Here is a 21307-nt window from a genome sequence, read left to right on the forward strand (position 1 = left end):
GTTCAATAATCTGAATAATTTTAATGTGTTTTGTCCTTGTCTATTGTACTTATTCTTACAATTATTCGCCTGATGTCTGCAAGATAGATGAAACATGTACTGATATTTTGTTAAGTGTTAATTAAATAAAAAATCTTTTAATATTGTAAAGGTGGAACCTTTGACTACTGTACCTTTTTGTTCTGATGTTACTTTCTACTCTTTTCAGCCAAACTGAAGGACCTCGGTAATATGATCCTTCGCCCCTTCAATCTGTCAACGGATAACTTTCAGGTGACCCAAGACCCGAGCACTGGTGGATATTCGGTCAGCTTTCAGCAGAACAGGCGGTGAGAAGAAGCTGCTGAACCCAGTATTAATTGCTTTGTAACTCAGTCATTAATTTTATCGCTAGCACAAGAAACAGTGAACAACAGGATTCATGCTGTAACATGTGAAATATGTATGAAGGAAATTTGTTTATAAAACTGTGTAAATAGTCTGTTCATATTTTACCCACATTATTTGCTGGTATGTGTGATCAGAGGTGTATAAAAGAAGTGTAGTTTGATCGCTTTCTTATTTAATTTCAACACTGTTTTTTCTTTTCCTGGTCATACTAATTTGAGATCTATAATTGAAGACCTCTGCGCAAAAAGGGAGGATAACTGTATATAGCCTTCTTAATGCGTTGTAAAGTAGGACATTATATGGATTTATTGTTGTGAGATGGGGGGAAAGCCCTGTCTTTATTGTTAACTTCAAGTTGTAGAATATTTTTCATACGCAATTTTGGCATGAAAAATTTATTTCCCCTTATCCACCTCCAGCCAGCTTTTGAGCATTTATGGTACTTCTACAACTTCCCCTCTCCTTTTCCCATTCTTCTGTAATTTTGTTCCATTCCAGGTTCACTGGTCTTGATCAAGTCTGTCCATTTTGTTCCCTTCGTCTATTCTCCTGAATTCCATCATTGAACTTTTCCATTCCACCTTCCTTCCTGATATAATTTCTGACTGTCTTCCCATCAAACTTCTTAGGAATTTCATTTCACAGGCTTGAATGTTTTACTCTGTCTTCTTGTCAGTGTCCAGGTTTCTGCTGTGTATGTCAATATTTGTGTATAGTACATCGTGTACATCACTTCCTTGGTACTTCCAAACTAGGTTCCTTGCATTCTCGAAGAAAACATTCAACTGGTGCACTAATCTCTTTATCTAGTCTTCTATTTTTCATTAGTTTGTTTCTTAGTTATTTGAAGCTGTGCACAGTTTCAGGGTTCTGACCTGCAATATTCAAGATTCCTTTCCTCACTATGTCACCTCTTGTTAGCACCATTTAGCTCTTTTCGTACAGTATTTCACAGTGTTCTCTTTCAGGTTGTCCAGTTGTTCTTGTACTTTCTTACTGTTCATTCCCCGGACCACAACATCTTCTCTCTTCCCGTAGTCTTGACAGCAATGCTTGATTTTCTCTTCTCTTCTATCGTTTGATTCTGAAGCATGTCGAAATTCACCGGCATCTGGTTTCTCTGTTTGTGGAAACAAGTAAACCTTCTCTTCTCTGGGTAAGTTTTTGATACAATTTTTTCATTATAGTCTTCTAGCATTCTTTGGCACAGTGATGTTCTGGGTCTTAGTGAGACGTTATTCGCTTCATAAATCCAGACATTGTGCCCCTGTTCACTTTGAAATTTGAGAAACTGATGCTGTGCTTTGTGGCTTAAATTGCGTCACGGGTAATTACAATTGCCATCTCTATGTAGAGCTTGAACTTATTCAACAGATTTTCAACCTTCAGAAACTTCACACTCGGACTGTGGTAAGCCTCTCGTGATATCTTCGTTTGTTGAACTTCATTGTTTAGCTTACGAAGGTATCATACGTTAAACGACCTGGTGCCCTGTTAGTGTTTCTCAGCACACTGCGCCGCGGAGAATTTTAATCCAGCTTTATTGCTTGAATACCTGCCCATTATGCTCGAAAGAAGAATACTGAATCAAGAACTCTCTACTCGTACTTGCTTCTGCTGACACACAGAAGCTAACTAACCCAGAAAACCTTGCAGAATTTGAAAGTGCTTGTCAGCATGCCTTCATCACGTGGGAGAATGGTGGGAAGAGTGGTTGGTGGCCGAAGGCATTGCACCGGTGCTAGTGTCCTTGAGGTGTCTCATCAGAGGAGCCAAGCTTTAGAAGAGTAGAGATTTGTAACTAACTGATATTATTATCAAATGGGGTACGTGAAATATCTGGGAATAATTTTTCCCCTATTCATCCTGGAGAAATTGGGGTGCGTCAGATAAGACAGGGCAAAAATTATGCCAGTAAATACAATTTGTAGTGTTTTTAAAGATTATCTGCAGACCTTCTCATATCAGACTGTCCACCTGCTGAAATTTATCAGGTAGCATTCATGGATGTGTTGTGGGTAAAGAAATGAAGGGATGCATGTAAAAAAAAAAAAAAAAAGAATGGTATTTCATTTGAAATGAAAGAACATTACAGGCTTTTTCTAGTAAATTAATTTCTGTATATGAACTTTTGGGATACCATACATTTTAATTTTATGTTACACATAGTGTGATGACCAGGAGGCCTACAGAACAGTTACTGTACTTTTTTTGTGATCATATCAGTAAACGCCCAGAGGAATATTTTTTTAAGCATGTAGCTGTATTGTTATTGCATTCACAGCATTTTTGTTTTTAATTACTGAAAAACTATTTTGAAGTGTTATAATAAAAGTTTTTATTTGTTCCTCAGATTATCCAACTATTCTTTTGTGTACTGACCTGTAGGTAACATACAATAGAGGGAAATTTGATTGATCCACCTTTTTTCAATACATAATATGTTGTTAATATGATCACAACAGTTTTTATTCAGTACTGGTTTTGGTGTCTATGGACACCATCATCAGCTGAAACAGGTTGTATGAACAAAGATATACAAGTATGTAGTACATATAATAGACTCTTAATAATGAAGTAAAAATACAATGCTTAAAAGAATATAAACAAGTTATGTGCTTGTTGGTCAAAGTATAAAATGAAAGTGAAGATATTGACAAATGTTTAAAGACTTGATCACTTTGGAATGGTTAAAAGGTCTCAAGCTAAACACTAGGTGAAAATAAAACATGGACACCCAAAAACTGTCATAGGATGCAGTCCTTCCACAGAGTATTGATAATAAAGTACTTTGGCTGATGGCTTGTAACATGAACTCATAAAAAGAGGCCGTCATTTATGAGGTACTCAAAGAAGTTGATCATATTGCAGGCAAAGAGAAAGTGGATATATGGCCAGAAAGTTATCGATCCAATTTGGAATCTCAAACGGCCTGATGTATGCGTGGAGAGTGGCAAGAAGCAAGTGTTAGAGTTTGCTAGAAGCATAGAACATCGTTAAGGCAGGGAAAGGGGTGGTTCCGGAAGGGGGAGGGGAGGGGTGATGGAGTGTGCGTGGTAGGGAAGGATAACGTGTGAGATATAATCTGAAAAAAAAACAAGATATTTTTAGGGATTTTAACACTGTTGAGAACTGAAATAAGAAAATCAAATAAAATTCTGGGCTTTTCGGAAATGTCGTTCAAGTTGAGATTAGGATTGAAGTATTGGTCTATATGTATGTAACAGGCTTCCGTGATATCTAGTAGGGGGCCTTTGCTCAACGTGTCTAATATTGTTAAATCTTGATCTGATCCATTAAAGTTGTGTTTATAATCTTGTATTTGCTGACCAACTGCGGAAAACCTATCGTATTTAATTGCATTGAGATGTTCGGCATATCTAATCTTGAAGCTCCTGCCAGTTTGTCTTATATATGAACTGTTACAGTCGCTGCACTGAAACCTGTAAACTCCTAACTTAATAAAAGGGTCCGATTTGTTGACCAGGTTGGAATAGTGGAGAATATCCATATTTCTCTTGTTGGTGCGGAAAGCAATATTGACCTTATGTTTCTTGAATAGGTTGGTAACGTTGTAGATGTTTTGATTTAATTTAAAAGTTGAGAATAACTTAGGCCTGGGATTATCTTTTATTAGATTTAGAGCGATGTCTGAATTTGTTGATAATACGTTCGATGAAACTTTTATTATAACCATTAAACCTGGCTATCGCACGTATGGTATTAAGTTCTTCATTTAGGTCTGCTTTCAACATTGGAATTTTGCTTACAATATTGTGATTTTTTTTCCACCTTTTCAATACATTTGGTTTTATGTTGTTAGAAAATCATAATGCTACAACACTATTTTATAGGGACATGTTTCGCTTGATTTCAAGCATCCTCGGCATTCGTTTCTGAATCCAGTGAGAATTTGATATCAGGGTCTATGTTGTTGAGGTTTGAGAGGGTATTCAGTGCATAGACAGAACGCTCATCGATGATGACAAACGTGTCATCTACAAATCTGGCCCAGAACTTAATATTGCTAAACTTATCATTCCTTTCAATGGCATTGTGTTCCAGAAAGTCTAAGTATATTTCTTCTAAGATGCCAGAGGCCGGTGATCCCATACTCAAGCCATTTTGCTTATAAATAACCTTGTCAAATGTAATTATTATCCAGTAATAATTTTAAAACAGACATAAAATCAGAGATTTCAAGTTTGCTCAATTGAGGATTAGAATTCAGATTATTCTCAATGATGGAAAAAAGTTTCCTCGTTTTTTTTAAGTTTCCCTTGAATTATCAGCATGGGATCTTTGTAGACAACTGAAAAAAAGCTATCTTTAAAAAAGTTTTTCGTTTTTTCAGTACACTGTGATCTTTCCATGATAACGGTGGCATTTCCTTTATCTGCCTTAGTAACAATTAGTTGATTCTCTTTAATTTTCTTCTTAAGTTCAATGATACTGGTCCTTTCCAGAAAATCTGCGTAAGTTCTATTGGATTCGGGAGATGTGAAAATTTTATTTAAATGTATTTTAGCGTCTAGTCTTAATTCATCTTGTAAATCTTTTAAATGTTGAACGACCTGTAGATGACGGACTAGACGTTCTACTGTATGCGTAGGTGCTCTGCACAGTGCATTGGACAGAAAGTTCAGAGAGAGAAGTTTCTTTCCTAAGTTTAGCAAAAAGAGCTGGCTGAATAGCTCTGTATCAAATATTGTTTTCTTTTGCAAGGAATGTACATATTTCTTTGGTTATTGTGTTTGTTCAAGAATCCTTACATCAGCATTGAAAAAGCATAAATAACTAAACTTAGAACTAATTTTTTCTTTCTCCTGAAATGACCAACGATGTGAATTATGCCCTTTTTGCTTGAGGCCTTCATTTGTTGGGTATGCTTCCATCTCTCCCGAGCAAAATAGATCTTCTCGTCTTCATCCTCCTTTCACCACATCCGTCCAATTGTCTTGATGTGATAATTTTACGTACAAGGAACCATAATTTCAGATGCCAAACAGTCCATTCCACAATTGTATCTCCTTTTCTGTGATTCCCCACAGTACGACATCGTCTGTAAAGGCGGCAGTGGTAAAGGTATGTTTTTCTTCTCCTCTTTCTCCACCTCAACCCTAAAATAACATGCATGCCTTCTTTCCTTTGGCAGACTGGTGATGGGTTGCGACTGGAATTGCAAAAAGTTAATTCCATATGCCCAGGTAATCGGGTACCCAATTCCGGAATAGATTCTGAGGAACTAGTAGCACCATCTATGATGCAATACGTAAACACGTGCAGCACGAATGTGTTTTGTAATGTGATTTCGTTTTTATTTATGACCAGGTCACTCTACAAGTCGTACCTGCTCTCATTATAGTGTCCTGGAGTTATATACTCTAATAAGACTGTAATTTGATCAGACTATATGATTCTGTGTTTGAAACTAATTAAATTGTATGGATTGTCAATAAATCAAAACTTGTACGGGAATTGACATAATATAATACTACTATTTCAACAAAATACAATTGTACTGAAGAGAGCTAGGATTAAGCAGTGATAAAAATAGTAATTCTAACAGTTTCTCACAATATTTAGTAGTAGTATGAAATGTTCGTTACAAATTAAATGTAACGGAAGACAAGACTACCAGACAAGTTGTGTACTTATTAGAAATGTGATTTCACAAACTTTATACACATATACTAGCGATGTTTGAAAACCGCATTAGAATCAGAATACAATATAGGCAACCAGGTGAGTTGGCCGTGCGGTTAGAGGTGCGCAGCTGTGAGCTTGCATCTGGGAAATAGTGGGGTTCGAATCCCACTGTCGGCAACCCTGAAGATGGTTTTCTGTGGTTTCCCATTTTCACACCAGGCAAATGCTGGGGCTGTACCTTAATTAAGGCCACGGCCACTTCCTTCCAACTCCTAGGCCTTTCCTATCCCACTGTCGCCATAAGACCTATCTGTGTGTGTTGGTGCAACATAAAGCCACTAGAAAAAATATATATATATCAATATAAGTATACATAAAAACATTGATTGCTACACCCAGTGTCAAAACGTGTGATGTTATTTCCAGACTGCCAGATTAACCCATTTATGCCCAGGTGGGTCGTTTTCGACCCATCAAATTATTCTATCTTTCTTTAAGCTATCACATTCTTGACACTTGTAAGATCGATTAAGTTTAGCATTATACATTTCGTCATACGTTAAGGTGGGAATTTGATTCATTGTTGACGTTATTCTTGATCTGGAGTCAATAGAAGAAATATGGATTGCCAGCCCTCTGCACGCAGGTAAAGAATGTAAGTAGAATTGACAACTATTCTCAGTGGCAGGTTATTCATTGCATTATTTACTATTTAAAACTTCAATAATATACATACATAATTTGATATCCACATAAGTTGCTTAGAATTTCCGGTATTTTCAATAGAACCTAGTGTGGGTCGCTAACGACCCGGTGGGCAGTTACCCGAGAATTATCACTGACTTCCACATTCGCTCAATAACGACAACATATTTAGCTTAAACCTTACATAATTAGTCTTAGGAGCCCTAATTGCTCTCTAATATATTGCAGAGTATAGCAAGTGACAGTTGCAGAAATTCAGGATGAGCTCGATGTGGCCGATACTTCAGATATCCCAGACTCAGGTGTTGATATCTTTACTGGGCTGCACGAAGACGGAGGAGAAGAAACAGATGCTGACTCTGCTAATGAAGATTGTTCAGATCCTGACTACATCGTGCTCAGCTTGAAGCTCCAGCAGAGTTAGTGATGCAATTCATAACTTCCTCCCGAATTCAGTGATGAAACTGAATCACTTCCAGAAAATGAACAAGTTGACGGTAGTGACTTAGACACAAATTGTATTAATGGGACATCTAAATCTTACTCTTTCAATTGGGAAATGGTTGATACGATATTCCCACTCTCTTCTTTGTCCAATGTTCGTCATCCAGGTAAAAAAAAAAATTACGATCCTATCATACCCGATAGATTTTTTGGGTGCATTTCTCGAAGCAGATACAGTTCTTCAAAAATTGAAATAGACCTTTGTTATTCCTCTTTCCTCGGCATACTTTTTCTGAGTGGATATGTACCCCTACCACGAAGAAGAATGTCTCAGTTCCACTGTCAGTTATTCAATCTGAAGTTACGTGTTTTGGGTACTAAATATGATAATTAAACAGAACAATGACAATTATTGCTTTTTGTGTCATTATGAAACTCATTTCTGAAGGTACGTAAACTGTAGGTCTGTAGAAATAAATTGTTGCTAAGGTTGATGTTCAGAATGTCATCTCTCCCTGTTTCCCGAGCAAGTGCTTAGCGGGTCGTTAACGACCCATGTGTTTATATGGGTTCTAAACAAGTAAATACAGTTTTGTTCATTTCTACATGAATAATGGGTCATACTAAGTGTTTATATATACAAGTTATCAATATTGCAAGAAAAAAATAATTTGGGCATAAATGGGTTAAATTATTTCATTATTACATGGCATAATTAATTCATAACAACCAATAAGACATTTAATTTAAATGGGTGTTATACTATACCGTATACAAAATAAATAGTAAGGCCCCACCTACATACGGACGACTCATTCTAGTGAGTGCGCCCAGCACACTCTGACTTCATCGCGGAACCAATTCCTCGCATGTGAGATTGAGTGCGATCTCGGAGTCGTAGGAACCGATTCTCGCGATTCCAGGCGTCATTCGCGCACATCACTATGGTAAACAACTTCAAGTGGCAATAGGTGGTGCATGTACACCATTTTTTCGTGCATAAGATACATATAATTTCACTGACAAAGTTTAAATCCACCTACTCAGTACTTGAATTAATGTGAGATTTTTTTAAGAAAGGGAGGAAAATGAAGAAAAAGAAAAGGAGTTCTCACCTTACGCGGTAATGCCTATGTATACATTACAGTGTATTAGGGGACTAGTTTCGACCCTGTATGGGTCATCATCAGCCTAAATAAGGTACACTTATGTGTTGATATCCAGGAACAATATTTTGCTGGAAATTGATAAAATTAATCAAATCAGCAAAATGTGTGATGTGATAACATGTATATAAAATGGTGAAATGCAGGAAATGTTATGCGAGATAAAATTATATTGTGGTACTGATAAATAGATAGCGAAATGTTCAAGTTTACATATTGCAGTGAGACTATAAATATAGTACCACATCGATTATTTACAATAATAATTGAAATATTGCACTTTCTATATATCTTAAAATTGCCTGGTGATACGGTATATAAAATGCTGGTCTGAATATAAAGTCCAGATGCTTCTAGTGAATTCTATCGTTCCAATACGTCTTCTGTTAAATATTGGATATATGTTATGCACAACGTTGGCGCAGAGAGTATCTATCTTGCTTAAAGTCCAGTATTTATGATTCAGAAAATGTATGCAGGCTGAATATAAGAGACTTCTTATCATGCAAAGAGTTCTGCATATGATGAGAGGTGAAATTCCCAATTCTAGGTGGTACCAATGCAACCTGATGATGTGAATAGAAAATTAAATTAACTTGAATTAACACAAGATTTTTTTAAGAAAGGAAGGAAAACGAAGAAAAAAGAGTACTCACCTTACGCGGCAGTGTGATCGACCTGACCGGTAGTGTGCAACTGGGTGAAGACTGTGTTGGGAATGCACGGAAAGCAGGAGGGTCAGAGATTGGTAAGGGGAGGAGCTACCAGGCAGAGCAGGTAGTGTGGGGTAAGGTATGAATGGAGGAACGGAGAGTAGGGAAGGAATTTAAGGCAGGGTCGAGGACGCGGGAGTGATGGTACTGTAATTGTCTCATCGAAAGACCTTTAATTAACTTTTAAGAATGAGTTCTGATTGGCTAAATTGTTTTCCTGAGAAAAGTAATAAATAAAACAAATAAAATATTGAATTTTTCTGCGATTTCATTAAGGTTGTAGTTAGCATTGAAATACTGGTCCAGATGTATGTAGAATTTCTCGATTATGTTAAGAAGGGGACCCTTGTTAGCTATTTCCAAGATGTCCATGTCTTGTTCGATATTCGTGAAATTATGATTGTAGTCAATCATGTGTTGGCCAGTAGCCGAAAATGTATTGTATTTAATTGCATTGATGTGTTCAGAATATCCTATGTTAAAACTTCTCTCAGTTTGCCCTACATAAGAAATATTAGCACACGAGTTACATTTGAGCCTGTAAACACCTGATTTTGCGTAACTGTTGATCTTGTTGATGTGTGACGTTTTATATAGAATGTGCATATTGTTATTGGTTTTGAATGTAATTTTTACACCTTCTTAAAAATATTAGTGATCTTATGAATTTCATTGTTGAAAGTGAAGGTGGAGAAAGATTCGTATTTAGGTAATTCTTTCTTGAGTGTTGTTTTAGGACGAAATTTATATTTATTGATTATACTTTCTATGAAGTGATGATCGAAGCCGTTGAATTTTGCACTACTGCGGATAGTGTTCAGTTCAATAGAGAGATCCTTCTTGGCCATAGGTATGCTGAATGCTCGATGTCGCTCTTTTATGGGACTGTATGTAAACAAGTCGCTTATATTCAGCCTGCATACATTTTCTGAATCACAAATACTGGACTTTAAGCAGGATAGATACCCTCTGCGCCAACGTTGTGCATAACGATAGAACGATAGAATTCACTAGAAGCATCTGGACTTCATATTCAGACTGACATTTTAGTATCACTAGGCAATTTTAATGTGTATATAAAGTGCAATATTTCAACCATTATTGTAAATAATCAATGTGGTACTATATTTATAGTCTCACTGCAATATGTAAACTTGAACATTTCACAATCTATTGATCAGTACCATGATATAATTTTATCTCGCATAACATTTCCTGCATTTCACCATTTTATATACATGTTATCACATCACACATTTTGCTCATTTGATTAATTTTATCAGTTTATAACAATATTGTTCCTGGATATCAACAAATAAAAAGTGTACATTATTTAGTCTGATGACCCACACAGGGTCGAAACTAGTCCCCTAATATATTGTAATGTAGGCATTTCAATTATTGCATAGTATTGAGTAGGTGGATTAAAACTTTGTCAATCAAATTATATGTACTCTTAATTCAATACAGAACCAATATTTATACATGTAATCTGCAACATATTGTATTTTAATCATGCCCTTGTTTGATGTGATGAAGTGCAGCACCCAGAAGAACAATTTGTAAGTTTTAATGGTGTGAAACACCCTAAAACTCTCCTGGAAATACAAAGCCACCAAATACTTTCACAGTTGTATCTCGTACTTTTTTTCCCAGTCTTGCTTTCGACACAGTCACGGCATGGTTTAGGGTTATAAGTCTTGTGAACTCATACAGGGTGAATTGGGATTTTGTGCGTGTGTGTGTATGTATAACTGATCGGCAAAACTGTTTCTTTCAGTAGCGATCTCATTACATAAAGAGTTGAGAATCACATTTAGGGAAATGTGTAGAGGGGAGGGATCTGAAGGGAGGGTCCTGTTTATGATGGGTTTTATTCCAGATTTCATATAAAATCATAATTGGATGATTTATCACCTGTTTTACTCCATTCCCAGCCACCTTCCTTTGTCTTTTTGTAGGGAAGATGGAGTTCATTAGCATCGTAACTAATGTGAATTTTTTTGTTATGCTGCTATAATTTTCACTGCTAGTAAATAAAATTAATTTTCTAAAACTACATCACTGCCCAATTCACTGTGACTGTCCCATAATATATGTTCGATTTTATTCCTTGTAATACAGTGTTCTATGGATTATCCAGCGGGTAATCACCGTACTTGGAAAGTGATTGCATGATGCAATCTGTGATGTTCATTCCAACATCGAGAGAGAGGATTCTCAGCTTGCAGATGGTTTACTGCATGTCATGCCATCTATGGACAGAAGGCTTGAACTAGTTGCAGAAAGCTTACCTCTCAACAGACTGCCTGCCAGGCGTCTGTGCACGAATGGTCACTGCACGCTCGGCCGCCTGGCAGACGGCAAAGTATGAGTTAATGCTGTTTACATTCTGCTCTTGGTCTTCCTTGCAAGCAGGGTTGTACATCATTCAGAATGATGAAGCAAGTGGCTAACAGAGCTATTTCCTCTCCTCTTCAAGGTTTCAACCAAGGTGCAAGTCTCATTTGTTCTTTTGAGAATGTTCTCATTTATGCCTCTATCAGTCCAAGGTATTCTTAGGAGTCGACACCAGCACAACGTCTCAAATGTCGTGAGTTCCAATATTTCTGCTTTTCTCAGGGTCCATGTTTCTGACCCCTAGCATATACCATTCCATACAAAACTTTCCACAATGTACTTTCGTACTTAGATGTTAGTAGACACATCTTTTATGTGAAAGCTTCCTTTGCCTATGCAATGTCGATGTTTACTTCTCTTGTACATCAGATTTGATCAGACTACCTAGATGTTTGAAGTGCTTTACTTGGTCTAGTTTTTCTCCGTTCATCAACACATTGGCAATTTGGTCATCATCCCTTGCACACGTCATTTTCTTGGTCGTCTTTTTTGTTTATTCTTATGCTGCACGCCTTTCTTTTAGCAGTTCGTTCATGTGATTTACTGTCTTTCCCATATCATTTTTAGCTATCAGTCCTATATCATGAGGGCTGTTGGACTGGACAAGAGTCGTTGAATGGGTGGCTAAATTTCTAAAAATACAACTCAGTTAGTTAGAGTAGGTGAATTGTTCTAATCCTGTAATACTTAAGAGGGGGTCCTGCAGGACAGTATTATTGGACCTTTATTATTTCTTATATATAAATGAATAATTTTTAAATTGCAACAGAAAAAATTAATGTGCTGAAAGAGGTAACAGAACAAACAGGCTTGCAGTTATCCTTTGAAAAGATAGAAGTAATTTCAAACATCAGAGAAAACATGACCCAACTGAACACCAAATATTGGACAATAAACCGCGTGTATGAGTTTTGGTGAGTGGATCCCATCAAATGGACTAGATACAGTGGCCCTAGCGGCCAGAGCAAGGAAAATGGAGGTGGCTTTACAAACCACCCGGAACATATATAACAAAAGGTGCTTTTACATAAATACCAAAATTCACCATTATAACACTGTCATCAAGCTGATACCTCTCTATGCATCAGAATGCCTTAACCTGTCTCAGAAATGTGCACTCGTTAAGTTAGAGCAAAAGGAGACGAAGATTCTTCAGAACATTATTGGCCCAAATTACAAAAACAGTATGTAGGCTACATAAAAAAAAATCCAGACAAGAAATCTAAGATAGGGAAGATCACGGACACAATGTGCAAACGCAGGGCTCGCTTCTACGGTCTCGATGGATGTGAAATGGACAATTTGTTCAAAGTGGTCAGATGAATGCCGTGCTCGACACAGCGAGCTAATGAAAACCTACTGGATCAGTCGAAAACTGAGTAAACGTCAATGTATAGCGAAACTTATCGTGGTCCCTAGTTGGCTGATTAGCAAATAATAAATAAACATATGATGTGAGTAAAGAACTGGAATTACGGATGATGTTATACTGTATTGAGTAGTAAATGAGTTACAGGATTGTGAGTGACTGCAGGGGAGCCTACACAATGTTGCAAGACGGACAATGGGATGAAAACTCGAGTTGTAAGTTTCAGCAAGAGGAAAAGTCCTCTCGGTTTTAATTTCTGTGTTGATGGGGTGATAGTACCTCATGGGGAACAATGCGAGTAACTAGGTGTTAATATCAGGAATGATCTTCATTGGTGTAATCATATTAACGAGGTTGTTAAGAGAGGTTACAGATCTCTTCACATGGTTATTAGAGTATTTAGAGGTGGTTGTAAGGATATAAAAGAGAGGGATATAAGTCTCTGGTAAGACCCCCAATTGCAGGATAGTTCCAGTGTATGGGACCTACTTGATAGAACTGGAAAAGATCCAAAGGAAGGCAGTACTATTTGTTCTTGGCGATTTTCGACAAAGGAGTAGTGTTTTTTATAAAACCAATATAGTTGGTCCGTTATTGGACATTATAAATTTTCCAGGGTTATGAAAAAGTTCCCAACTTTGGGCTGGGAAGACTTTGGAGTAAGGAGACAAAATGGTCGACCATGTGGTCGGATGCCCTTCCTGACGCCAACCGTATATGGAGGGATGTAATCACTATTGCGTCTCTTTGTGGTGGTTGGTAGTGTGGTATGTTGTCTGAATATGAAGAGGAGTGTGTTTGGACGGACACAAACGCCCAGTCCCCGAACCAGAAGAATTAATCAGAAGCGATTAAAATCCTCGACCTGGCCAGGAATCGAACCCAGGACCCTCTGAACCGAAGGCCAGTGTGCTAACCATTCAGCCAACGAGTCGGACAGTTATTTAGCTGAATAACCCTACATAATTTGTGAATGACTGTAGATAGTATGTACGCCTACCTGGATACCTCGTAATTGTCGACAGGGTAGCTTCTTGTGATGCAGGCGGAGCCGGAGGTATTCTCTGTGACGATTCCCCTTCGGTGTTATTACATGTTTTTAAGTGCCGGATCATCCCAGAAATATTTCTGCTGAAGTATTTCTTTTGACCAAACAACACAGTGGGCTGTGCTATGTGGCATCTCATCAAAATAACCTACATCAACGACTTACGTCGTGTTTCGGACATCATCTTAACGTTGTCGCGTACAATTAGACACAATTGCACATTGCACCGTCATATACCGAAGAACCTAATTTTGACGCGGGTACTCTATAACATTGTAAGGAATTATTTTTCCTTCGTCACCAAAATATCGGTAAACACAAGCAGTGATATTGAATGCGGTGTCTGATAACGATGTACAATCGCGATCACAAGAATTCCTGGTGGGAAAGGAAACGGGTAACGTTTGGGCAAATATTTTGTCCAACCCTGAGGATGAAGGAGAAGTAACCAAGGCAACGTCACATGTGTTCGTCGTCCAGGAGGTGTGGCCTGTCCCGTTACGAACTGAGACGTCATTTCCAACACCATTTTCTCGGGAATCGAACCCGCCCAGTACCTGCTTACACATTCTCCCAATCATTCTCCTAATCAAGGAAAACAATTAACTGTAATTTACTTGTGAAAACATGTGCACGATGTAATCCCACTCCAATACGTATGGAATTACATTGTTTGATCAGCGCTGACAAATGAGGAGTGAGGTAGTTTCCCGTTGCTTTCCTCACTGAGCCAGAAGTTGCTATTACGTATCAGTCTGCCAAGCCCACTGAAATGCATCCACCAATCGACCCTATGAGCAACAGTTTCAGACCGTTCATAGCAGGGACTGGCTGCAAAAGGAATGGCATTACTAGCATCGCTCATACCTCAGTCACTTTCATATTGTCAAAGCCAAGGATAAGACTGAGACAGATCTATGAAAGTAACAAAATTGCTCTAGCCTATACCAGAAGACATAGTGCACTGTAAACACTAGGTCCCGCCAGCTAAGGCAAAAGTGCCTCATTATATCTTAATAATAAGGCACTTTAATTAAAAACAATATGCATACAGAAAATAAGTAGCCAAGTATTGTGTCGACTAAACGTGTCAAAATTTAAATAAAATTAAAGGCATTACAGTACAATGCTCTGCTTTTTAATCAAAATAAACCATTGATTCATCACTAACGTGGGACTCCGTTGGTGAAACTGCCGATGATCGGATCGAACTTTCATTGCGGCCTGGTGTTTTACAAATTTGATACGAATTTACTTGTAGTTGGTGGGAAAGAGTTTGTTGATTTGGAGTCGGAGGAGTCGTACCTGAGTTAAACGGATCGCTGCTTGGGTGCTGCTTTCGGTAAAGTTCATCCGCTCGATGTTCCAGCCTGGGAGAGTAGAATGATGACGTATTGCTACAGGATTCCGGTGTCCTTGTTGTGATAGGCCTAGACCTAATGGCAATTGATTTTGAGCTTCAGTGTATTGAGTAGGTCTTCGAAGTCCTGAATGGAAGTCACGTTGCTGATACTCCACGGGATGCTTTGCAATCAACGTTTCAGATGCATCTTGTTGGCCCCTTATAATAGCATGTAAAATGTCAGATTTCACTAACAACTTTCTGTGCGTCGGAACCTTCTTTAGCTCTGAAGCTACCGAGCTCGATAGCTGCAGTCGCTTAAATGCGGCCAGTATCCAGTATTCGGGAGATAGTAGGTTCGAACCCCACTGTCGGCAGCCCTGAAAATGGTTTTCCGTGGTTTCCCATTTTCACACCAGGCAAATGCTGGGGCTGTACCTTAATTAAGGCCACGGCCGCTTCCTTCCCACTCCTAGCCCTTCCCTGTCCCATCGTCGCCATAAGACCTATCTGTGTCGGTGCGACGTAAAGCAACTAGCAAAAAAAAAAAAAAAAAAAAAAAGCTCTGAAGCTAAAGACAACAAAATAATTTATCGTCATCTTGCATCGTTTCATTTGCAGTCAATACCTTCAGTTTCAGTTACTTAATTAGGTCATCATCTTCGTCTTTATGTTTTGAACATTTCCTTCTACTGCGAGTCTTGGTGGCTGAGTGGCTTTGTGACTGGTGGGAAACATCTTGTAAACTAGAAACGTCCTGCTGCAAGTTAGGACCTACTCCTTCGAATACATCTTCATTTCCTTCAGTTCTTTCACCAATAATGTTGGTGTTGTTGATATTGTTACATGTTTCCAAAAACTGTAACTGCTGAAAATATATATACTGTTTTCTTCTGTAACTCGCCGATCCACTTTTCTCTTCCTTCATCCTTTTCTTCTCCCTTGCGTAATAACTATTCCGCAGACTCTTCCATCTTTTCTGAAATAATGTCCCTGAAACAAAATAACACGAGGTATTCTCAGCCCAAGCGTAATCGCTTCAATTTTTTTAGCATAAAAACAAAAGCGTGTTTCATATGGAGCTGTCATATTCAGATGTTTAACAATTTTCATGATCAATGTTAAAAATACTTCTCATTAGATAAAGAAATTAAGATGGATAGCAACCTATAATTTACTACAATTTATAATTTCAGGTATCTAGGATGCGGGTCATCGATGACTGACCTCCACTTTCAATACAGACTTGGACTGTCAACCATATCAAAAATTATCAGACAAGTATGCAATGCCATTTGGAGTAAATTACGTTCAAAGTGTTTCCCTAATTTGACTGAAGACTTATGGCTAACAACTGCAGCTGGCTTCAGTGAAGGAGAAAACTTTCCACGCTGTCCGGGAGCTATAGATGGGAAGCGTGTGAAAGTGATAAAACCTACTGATAGTGGATCTCTATACTGTAATTTATTACAAAAGCTATTTTTCGATTTTGATTTTGGCTGTCTGTGATACCAACTATAGATTCCTGTACTTGGATGTCGGTGCATATGGAAGCAGTTCAGATTCTACAGTTTTCAAAAACTCTGTGTTTCATAAAAAACTTAACGTTAGGCGAGACAGTGCCATTCATGTTTGGCTTATCCCGATTTATACTACGCTCTTATGGAGGAAGGTTTCTGAACGTAAAGAAAAGAGTTTACAACTACAGATTATGTAGAGGAAGACGATTTATTGAATGTTCGTTCGGAATTCTGGCCAATGAATAGAGAATTTTACACCGGCCACTAATTCAAACTTGCTGCCTGCTGCACGATTTCGTTCGCGATCGTGACGGTATAAAGTTTGAAGATACGTTGACCATAGAAAGATTTCATCACCTTGACACTGATTCAACACCAGGAGGTAGGACAGCAACTAATATACGAGACAAATTTGCCAAGTACTTCGTAAGCCCTCAAGGAGAACTTCCTTGGCAAATGGAAAAAAATATAATGAATCTACCCATGTATGAAATTAACTGTGTAAAACAATAGGGATGTCATTTTTTTTTGCTAGTTGTTTTACGTCGCACCGACACAGATAGGTCTTATGGCGACAATGGAACAGGAAAGGGCTGGGAGTGGGAAGGAAGCGGCCGTGGCCTTAATTAAGGTACAGCCCCAGCATTTGCCTGGTGTGAAAATGGGAAACCACGGAAAACCATTTTCAGGGCTGCCGACAGTGGGGTTCGAACCTACTATCTCCCGAATACTGGATACTGGCCGCACTTAAGCGACTGCAGCTATCGAGCTCGGTGGATGTCATTTTTAAAGACATACAAGAAAAGAGAAAAATTTAATTGATAGCCGTCCAAACTAGGGTTTCCAAAAGATGGGCCAACTAATCAGTTCCCAAGAATAACATAACTGAATATCTACAACCTGGATAGCTCAGGGCTCCCAACTAACATATTATTTTATATATCAACTTTACATTAATTTACTGAATACAAATTGTGATTTATGATATGCTGCGATGATGTTAAACGGTGATTTTGAAAGTGATTCAGCGATCGCCTTAAGTGCAGTATCTGAGATATTCGCATTGAAGGTTTATTATATTCTGATAAATGTGTGGTTATGGAGTGCAATACTAGTAAGTACTGTATTACATTACAATGATGACATGAGAACAATTATTATAAACATTTTAGGTGTATTATATTTGTTTTGTTTTATGCCCCAATCTCAGATTTATTTTAAAATGCTTTTATTTGTACCCTAGTTGTTGTTTAGACAATTCTGTCTTCCTTTCCTAGGTGTGTTGCAAAGAAAAAAGTAGTAGCCTATATCTATTGTTCGAATATCTTGCTTCAAAATTGCAATTTACGATGTTGATTAAATGTCACTATATTATTAGAGTTAATTTAATTTATTCCTAAACAACTCCCAAATTGCAACATTTCAGATTTCCTCCCTCCCCCCCTCTAATATTCTAAGACATCTATATCCGCGACAATAACATTTTAATCTGTAAACTGCTGAAAGGACGGTGCTGTAGAGTTGTTCGTACACACAGCCGCATTTTGAAAATCATTGGTGGATTCCCTTCAAACCTCATTTTAAAAGTAAAATCACGAACGCTCGCAGCATGATGCCTTAAATATTGTTCCCACAACTTAATTAAACATAATACATTTCCTGCCCTGGTATGGCAAAATCTCCATTATCATCTTAATCTGCCTGGGCTACCTTCTTTCGTCTTAATTTCTTGCATTCAAATTTGATATCCGTGTATATTTTATTGCAAAGTATATTAATTCTTATTTTGGTCAGTGTCTGCATGAGTATTAAAGTAGTTTAATTTAATAGGGCCAATATTGACGAAAATTTGGGTAATTCTTTCTTACAATGGTTGAGCGCGATGATAATGAAGTCATGGTCGAGACCGCTATCATTTCAGCCCACAATACGCCTGTTGCCTTCAAGGACTCCTCTCGTGTCTCTTTCTCATCGTTGCCAATGCCAGGGGGACGTGCGGGTAGGCGGGGAGCATGTACTTTCCCCTCCGCGTGTTTCGTTCATGCTAGATATCCCGTACTTCACTCTCTCCACCTCCCCTTCACTCTTCAGTTGTGTGCATGTGTTACGTGTCTAATGGATGTGACCAGTGAAAAAGAATGTGTAAGCAGGTACTGGGTAGTTCTGAGGGCTGTACTGATTTCTTGCCTGAAGTGAATATTTCTGGCCACGAGATACTAAAGTTCTCGAGTATACACCTACCTGACGAAAAATTTGGCGCAAGGTCAGGCATTTCAGATTACACGTTCCACTAAGGGCCGGTTCTACCACCTACTGGTAAAGTAGCGCGTAACTTGCCCTCCGCGTAAAAGGATGTTTCCGTTCGACCACTCCCAGGTAGCGCTATCGGCAGCATAAATCGTCGTTACCCGGCGCGTAATTTATCGGCCACTTCGAGGGCCCGATAAGACAAGTTTTGAGAGATGAACATTATTAGCTGTATTTCTGGTGACATACAACTCAAATTAGCTTAGTATACTGCAAAAAGCATTATACTATAACAGTGATCGATATTGCAGGATTTTGAACATTAATGGTTCCTTTGTGTTGCAACGGTCACACCAGCCTTTCGCATTGATAGCGTAGGGAACACATTTTACACGTCAAGCTTTGGCAAAGAAACTCTAACAGGATATAAAATCAAAACCTATTTGGAAATAATTTCAAATGGGATTTAATTTTCTACATTTTCAGTTTTCAGACACCATGTATAAATTAGTCCTATGTATCCCAATTTCCCCAAGCTTCCTCGTAGCGTAATGGCTAATGCGCTCAGTACATAATACGAGATTTGCAGGTTCGAGTGTTCATTATGACGAATCTTTTTTATTTTCATTATTAGCGTTGTATTAATCTGTATGGCTCTTAACATTCGTTCTTTTGTTAATATGTCTACTAGGAAAATGCTTTATATGTGTGCTACTTATAGAAATTGATGTTACGATTAAAATAGCTTATAGGACTGTCGCCCAGGTAGCAGATTCTCTATCAGTTGTTTACATGGTCTTCTTGTAAATGATTTCAAAGAAATTGGAAACTATTCCATTCGCGAATTCCTCTTCCTATGAAGGATATTTACCCCGATTAGTTCTTTAACAGTGCCTTCCAACTTTATAAAGTTAAACATTAGAATGAAATGCATTATCAGTAAATAACTAAACGAGGTCACAGAGCTAGTTGCAAATAGAGCATCGTGGAGATACTTAATCAGTTCACAGAAGCCTGCAGATAGAATGCTCAAGGCAATAAGTCCGTAAGGAAGATGTGGGTGTATATACGTATATGGAAGCGCGTGAAAAAAAGAGTTAACGAAAATATATTTTTAATGTAAATTAGAAAAACGATGAAAACCTGCGTACCTTCTATTACGGAGCGAGCGACTTGACCAATCTACTACGAGAATACTTTCCAAAAACGCTGCCTTACATGACAGGTTATAACTGGCGTAAGAAAATGTAATCTAGAGATTTTAATCCCAATTAGGTATTGAAGCTCATAGATTAAAATCACGAAAGCTTGACATAAATCGTTGTCCATAACTCTTAAAACTCCCCTTATTAGGCTTTTTGATGATAATCAACAGATGCAAGCACAGGAAAATAAGACAATCGAAATGAGCTTCATACATCTGGCGCTAGATAGCACCACACTCGAAAGTGAGAAGTCGCTGAAAATCAGTCTAGCCAACTCCGTATATCGGTGTCTAGCTCCGGGTAGCTACCCAGCGTTTGCGCGGAAGTGGTTGCACGCAAGGCAAAGTACCAGCTGATTTACACCCCCAGGTAGTTTACCTCCCGGGCAGCTGCCAGCCACTTTACCAGCAGATGGTAGAACTGGCACTAATGCGTAATGGCGCTTGCATATGTAGCAAGGCGTGTCTTGCCCTGTCTCGAGTTTGAATAATGCACGCCTCTAGTATCCCGGTATGTGTACCTACAGTTAGTGATGTGCAGTCTGAGACGAGGTTTCGAGATTTCTCTGGATTTCTTGAGACTAGCGCAGGCACTGTTTCTCGCGAGAAATTTCGAGAGATCTCGAGAGCGTTGTCCCCGCATTGTGCGGCGAGCAGCGTGTCGTAGACCTTCAGATAGTCGGAGCTGAATGTTGTTTGTGTCGAGTATGCGAATAGCTAACCACGGACCGTCTCCATTTCGTAAATACGCGTCAACAAGCCACTAGGGCGTTCATTTCTACCGAAGTATATTTTAACGTTGTATAACATAATTATAAAGGATACGCATCTGGCACTGTATGCACTGGTAGGTACACGAATGAGTGGTTTAGAACCTGGCGGCTACTGTAGGTACACGTACCTGGATACTAGAGGCGTGCATTATTCAAACTCGAGCCGAGGCAAGATGCGCCTTGCTGCATATGCAACCACCATTACGCATGATTGGAATGTGTAATCTAAAATGCTTCAGTTTGCTCTGTTCTTTCGACAGGTAGGTGTACATCGTTATCAGACTCTAATTCAACAACATATGACCACTGCTTGTGTTTACCGAAATTTTGGTGACGA

The 21307-nt window shown here is 38.4% G+C and overlaps 1 protein-coding gene across 2 annotated transcripts in view; it reads left to right on the forward strand.

Annotated features, from left to right (window-relative positions):
- Nucleotides 1-481, forward strand: part of LOC136883627 (tetratricopeptide repeat protein 1) — a 38317-nt gene extending 37836 nt beyond the window's left edge. For both annotated transcript variants that reach the window (XM_068229941.1, XM_068229943.1), the window contains exon 6: nt 209-481. In XM_068229941.1, coding sequence (XP_068086042.1) covers nt 209-333 — 125 coding nt within the window. In that variant the 3' untranslated portion in view covers nt 334-481. The remainder of the gene's footprint in view (nt 1-208) is intronic.
- The last annotated feature ends 20826 nt before the right edge of the window (nt 482-21307 follow it).

This window comes from Anabrus simplex, chromosome 1, assembly GCF_040414725.1.
Source record: "Anabrus simplex isolate iqAnaSimp1 chromosome 1, ASM4041472v1, whole genome shotgun sequence".
NCBI lineage: Eukaryota > Metazoa > Arthropoda > Insecta > Orthoptera > Tettigoniidae > Anabrus > Anabrus simplex.